The sequence below is a fragment of the Pongo abelii genome, chromosome 10, assembly GCF_028885655.2.
Source record: "Pongo abelii isolate AG06213 chromosome 10, NHGRI_mPonAbe1-v2.0_pri, whole genome shotgun sequence".
In the NCBI taxonomy this organism is placed as follows: domain Eukaryota; kingdom Metazoa; phylum Chordata; class Mammalia; order Primates; family Hominidae; genus Pongo; species Pongo abelii.
The window spans coordinates 52,625,352-52,631,586 of NC_071995.2; the positions used below are offsets into that span (position 1 = coordinate 52,625,352).

General features: G+C 39.9%; 1 protein-coding gene across 1 annotated transcript; it reads left to right on the forward strand.

The window, feature by feature from the left end:
* Positions 1 to 422: 422 nt before the first annotated feature.
* MUCL1 (mucin like 1) lies at positions 423 to 4,609 on the forward strand. Its single transcript, XM_009247843.2, has 4 exons — positions 423 to 825; positions 1,300 to 1,341; positions 2,989 to 3,135; positions 4,415 to 4,609. Exons 1-4 carry the CDS (start codon positions 768 to 770, stop codon positions 4,462 to 4,464), a joined length of 297 nt encoding a protein of 98 aa, XP_009246118.1. The 5' UTR covers positions 423 to 767; the 3' UTR covers positions 4,465 to 4,609.
* The last annotated feature ends 1,626 nt before the right edge of the window (positions 4,610 to 6,235 follow it).

Consider the following 6,235-nt stretch of genomic DNA (forward strand, 5'->3'; position numbering starts at 1 on the left):
TGTCTGGCACACAATAATGCTCAATGAATGTTTTTTGAATGAAAAATTGATTAAATGGATGCATGAATTAATAAATGTTAGTTTATTCTGTATACTTACTCCCTGATTTTGAATTTTTACACAATGGTTGCTAAATCCAGTAAGGTCATATTTCGTTCTTTAGATCATTCAGTGTTGGACTCACTCTGCACCAGCGTCAGATGACCTAATTACATGTTCAGGAGGGAGGCCATGACTCGAAGAACGCACAGCCTGAGTTACCCAGGATGGTCTTTGGATCAGGCTGCTCTACTCTGATTATTCCCCTAGGGGGAGACAGAGGTCTAAGCACTCTGTAAGTGTATGACTCCTAGAATCTATGAAAAGAGCACTGCAGATTTCAGGAAGGCTGATAATGGGGCATCTCCAACCTGTCGGAGGAGCTGGTAATTATGAAGACACTATACCCTACATGTAAGAGGATGTCTGGAAGAGAAGTTGCCTGGAGCATATTTAATACGAGAGACTGGAATTGAAACCTGTTTAGCCAGAACGAATGATCTGAATTCACAACCTTTCCAAAGGGCCCCTGGCTGTGTTGTTGATTCTCCAGTGGTTTGTGTCCCAACGTTTCCTGGCATTACCTAACCTGGATTCTGGTTGACAGCTCCTGATTGGTGCCCTCTGCATATATAGTGTCAGGATGTGGAATCCTGAAATCAGCGCCTTGCCTTCTCTTAGGCTTTGAAGCATTTTTGTCTGTGCTCCCTGATCTTCAGGTCACCACCATGAAGTTCTTAGCAGTCCTGGTACTCTTGGGAGTTTCCATCTTTCTGGTCTCTGCCCGTAAGTAAAGATTCTTACCTGAATATAAGTTTTGTGGGAATATACATAAAATATCTCCTCTAAAGATGTGGGCTTATGGTTGCTTAGAATGTGCTTTTTTACCTCTCCTAACTTGTTCTAACACCATTTTGACTGACCGTTCAAGATGGAGATGGTTATCCTTAGGCTCTTCTTAATTCAGTCAGATCTTAATTCAATAATACCTTGGAACCCAAGTTTATTGTTACTGTTAGTAAAATATGTTTAAGAAGGTAAACAGAGGTTGATTTCAGGAAAGGAAAAATGACCACATATTAGGTTTTTATTGGTTTTCATGGGTTTTGTCTTATCTGTGCACTTGTTCTTCCTCAACTGGTACACCAAGGACTGAGGGTCTTCCATTGTAAAGTCTGGAATATTGTCCATATTCTCTCTTACCTCCATCCTCCAAACTGGTATTCAGCTAACATCTTATTTTTCCTTCTTCTCTTTCAGAGAGTCCGACAACAGCTGCTCCAGCTGACACGTATCCAGCTAGTGAGTCTGCACTTGAATGTCATCTCTTTCCTGCAATAACCACTTTCCACTTTCCCAGCCTCATGGGAACCACTTTCCCAGCCTCATGTCAAACAGCCAGTTTCCATGTGGATAGTCTTGGTTATAAGGAATCCTAAGCAAAAGCCTGTGAAAGCTATATTCCTGATTTTAAAATTCACCACAAACATAGTGAATCTGCTTATTTCTTATACATTCTTAGAATATATGAAATCTAGGACATAGACTTATACAAATGTGGAATTATTATTCATTGTTTTTCAGCAGAAGGCACAAGAGCATGAGGTCTGATGTTGTAGCCTGAGAATTTTTGAGAGATGCCTCTAATAAATGGAAGGACTGAATATACAGCCAGTGTCAAAAAGAGACCAGTGGGTCTCAGAATTTGAAGTGATATGAAAATAAGTCCATTTGGATCACAAGTGAGGGTGGTGTGTGGGATGTGGAGTGCAGGGGTCAGGTCTAAGCTTTACTCTTTGTAATGGTCTATATTCCTTATTCCCAGGCTGATGTTTGTTTCCCTTCTCTAACCTGAAAACGAAGGTGGTAGATCAAAGCCTTTAGTCATTCTTGGGCTTCTCCCAAAGTGTTCTTCACATTCTGTACTGTGTGTGTGTTGTGCCCATGCACAAGTTAAGGGGGTCTGTCTTTATCCTTCACATCTTGGGAATTTACATCCTTTGGTCACCAGGGCATTAGCTTTAGTCAGACCTCACATATATTTTTCCTGCCATGTGAGGCCCCATTTAAAAAATATTTTCTCTCTTAAACAAAGCCTGAGACAGCATGGATAGATTGTGGGTTTGGAGGTGGAGCTACTTATTTGCTGAGGTGAGTCTAACTCACAAATGTGGGGCCTGACTCTTGATCCTTATCAATAGCTCTGGTGTAAGGTCTAGAGAGAGAGATAATTTTCAGAACTCTTACCCAGTCCCCTTTGTACATATAGTAATTGATGGGGCATTTTTGTTACTATCAGAAGTGTACTAATTTCTCCTGTTATATCTAATGTGGCTCTCACAATTACCTCTCTAATAACAGAGTCCAAGCTGTCACAGAGGGTGAGACAAATATGGCTCTTTTCTTTCTAGAACCTGATAGAAGATATCTTACTGCACTTTAAGACAGGAGATACATGTATCTAAGATGTATCTAAGATGAGATACATCTTCTTAGTCTGCCTCCTCCTTCCCTCTAGAGTTCATCCCTTTACTCATCCTCATTCATACTACATTGGAATGTATGCTGTCTTAGGTTATTCTGTGGGAAGGCATCAGAATGTCAGGCTACTAGAGATTTCCTTATTGCTTCTGAGCAGTAGTCCCTGTGAATAGGAACACTCATGGCCTTGGTCTTTTGTGCTCATACCTGGGACAAAGTACTTGCTTGTCTCTTTAATCAGTGTCATTGCCCTTGGAGGAAAATCCCAAATTCTTTCTCTCCCAGCAAAGACAAGACAGGGAAGGATAAAGCACAAGGAAAGTGGGCAGGTAGGCTAAAGGTAAGACAGAACTGATGACAGATTTGCAGAGATGAATTCAGGATGAGGAATGTATGTCCACTCCTGGGTGGGATAAATTTTGTTCCAGAAGGAGTCAGTCTCACCTAGAGCTTTCCTTCTAATTTCAGCTGGTCCTGCTGATGATGAAGCCCCTGATGCTGAAACCACCACTGCCGCAACCACTGCGACCACTGCTGCTCCTACCACTGCAACCACCGCTGCTCCTACCACTGCAACCACCGCTGCTTCTACCACTGCTCGTAAAGGCATTTCAGGTAGCAAGACTCCTCCATCTGTGTGCTTCTTTTATATGGCTCCTTGATTCCTTGGGTTCTCTATTTTCACAGAGACTCTATTTTTGAGGTCAGGGAGACCTCTTCTTTACACTGTTCTCTAAATCCTTGTAGTTTCTAAGTCAAGTCAACAGATAAATATCAGGAGGTTACCTGACTCCTAGGTTACCAATATTACCTGAATGGATCTTGAAATATTGGCATTTATTAAGGAAAACTCTTCCTTAGTAGAAACATCATTGGAAAGACCAAAATAAGTATTTCCATGAAGCTAGGTAACTGCTTATTATTATCATTTTTTAAAATCAGGTAGTGTGTGTGTGTGTGTGTGTGTGTGTTTAAATCAGGCAATTTAAAAATCAGGTAATCAAGTAAAATCTTTGTTTCCTTTAGAGAATTTTCCTGAAATAGAAAATAGCTTAACAATGAATGATTTTACAATCTTTCTTGAGGCAGATTATTTTGAGTGCTATTCAGGGTATTTCTGGGGTTTTGGACATTCATTGAGGATCAATGTACATTCCTCCTATTCTGGGTTCACTTTTTCTTGACCTTTAACTTTCACGTAGTGTTAATTACAACATTTATTCAATCGGAACGTATGCCAGGAACCGTGTCATAAAATTTACATATATATTATAATTTAAATATCACAGTCATTATATGAAATAAACATTTTAAAGATGAGGAAATGGAAGAGTTGCAATGAGAAATTTTCCTTTGAGCACACAGGCAGAAAGAAAAAGGAAATTGCACTCAAACAAATGGAGAGTTACAATGAGAAACTTACCTTTGAGCACACAGGCAGAAAGAAAAAGGATTCAAATTACACCCATACAATCAAAGTCCCTAAGAAACTTTCTTCAGATATTGCTTTATACTTTTTCATGTCTGAATCAGTGCTTGCAACTCTGTCAATAATCTGTAAAGTAGACTGTGAGTGGGAAAATGGCTTTTCTCTCTTATCAGAAGAAGGCTGGATCTCTGTGCCATATTATAGGAAAACTCATATGTATTGACTTTCTTCTAGGTCTCTCTAAAGTTCCAACCTACCTGGGCTTCTGTCTAGGGCTATATTTCCAAAATCTTTAAGGACAGGAATTGGTTGTTTATCTTCCCGTAATTACAATCCCATGTTCCTTTCGAATCCCCTGAGTTTAGTTGACATTTGACACTTGTTAGTTCCCTCAGATTCTGAAGAATAAATCCACATTCTTCATCCTTTGTGGAAGCCTCTTGACAATATTTTTTTCTCTTGCAGTTTTACCCAAATGGCTTCAGGATCTCCTGAATGGTAGAGGGCCTCCCTGAGATGGAATCAGCTTGAGTCTTCAGCAATTGGTCACAACTATTCACGCTTCCTGTGATTTCATCCAACTACTTACCTTGCCTACTATATCCCCTTTATCTCTAATCAGTTTATTTTCTTTCAAATAAAAAATAACTATGAGCAACATAAAAATGGTATTTCTTAAGGGCTATGGGGTGGTTGTCCAGTGTTTAGACAATCCAAGTGACAGACACTTCAGATTTTACCTAATACTTCCTTGTGTTCCTACTAATAACTAGACTTCCTATTTATTTTGGTTTCTTTTTTAAATAAGACACTAGTTTTGGGCATAATACTAAAGACTAGAGATTTCTTTAACATGGATAGACTAATCAATACTTACTAGGTACAAATGTTCAGTTTGATTCTGCCAAACTCTCCTATCAACTGACAGAATTTTTTTCTTACCTGTAATGACTTAGCATGTGTGGTAAGAAAGAAGAAAGGAACTCCTGGCATCTGGGTACTGGTTTGACACAGCCAAGTTTCAGAGTTGTTAGAAGGTGACTGGATGCTTACAGTTAGGCAATGGTGTTTTCCTGTTGGACACAATCTCACAAAATACCAGCATCAGACAAGGCCATTCAGTGACTGATGAATTGAGAGTAAAAAGAAAAACCAATGCATATTTTTTTAAGCACAGACAAAACCGGAGTTAGTGTGCAAACCATAGAATACTAAACATTCCTCTCTCTCATTCAGTGGTTGCTGCTTCATTATGAATTATAGGTTAAGCTTCACTGTAGTCTGCCCTCCTTTTAGATACTGTTTATCAACACACCTAATCTTAGCATTATTTGTGTTTGCTGACAGCATCCAATCCAGAGGTTAGCCCCACTTCCCTGATCCCTCCCTCAAATCTCCTGACTCAAGCCCAAATCCTAAAATACTCTTTTTTAACACCCTGACAATAAGACATCTCTCTCAGTTCCCCATGGTGTGTGCTGTCTCCCATTGAAACAAGTAAGAAATCCAACTTTTTCAATCCAGATGTGCTCCTGGTTGTCACTGGCTAGAGGACTTTGACACCTGAATGCATAATTGGGATGACTATTATATATGAATAAGACATGGTATATTGGTTTTTTTCACTGACTTGGTTATGATCAGATTCATCACTGGAACCTTGGACTTCTCACTTAGGACTCTAATTGTGTACCTTTGAAGGCTTTGTCTTCACTTCTGACTGATTGATAACGGATCCATTGGTGGGTCAGACTCTTGAAGCATTACTCTGGATGATGTTGATAATCAGTAAGGACAGATTGTCATTAAGATTCTGTGTGTATTCTAGAAGCTGGGTTAGAGTCGCAGATGGAGGCTGCATTAGGATTCTGTGCTTTCTGTTTGTAAGAAGCTAGGTTAGAGTCCCAGGAAAGCAGAAGTTATGTCAGAGGCTCAGGTTTCATTGTTTCAAATACCTGTGGGGCTGGAGGTCTTTCTTACTGCTTCTTTGTTTGGAGTAAGGATGATTCTTTTCCTGACTCCTGGCTCTGACCCTGGCCATGGGCTGGAAAATTCTTCTTAGCTCATTTGTTTCAAGGGAGGATGCACTCTGTGACCCCTGGGCTGAACATTTTTTTTTCCCCCGGTTCTTTGTGAGGTCTCTTTGTTTTCTCTATTTGATCCTGTCTCTCTCATGGGAACTTTTTGGTTGACTAAAATCCCCTCCTTGAACTCCTGCAGACTTTATGCTTCTCTGAATCTGTCTACCTCCTTTCAGTTGACATGATTTTGCTGAGGATAATTTAG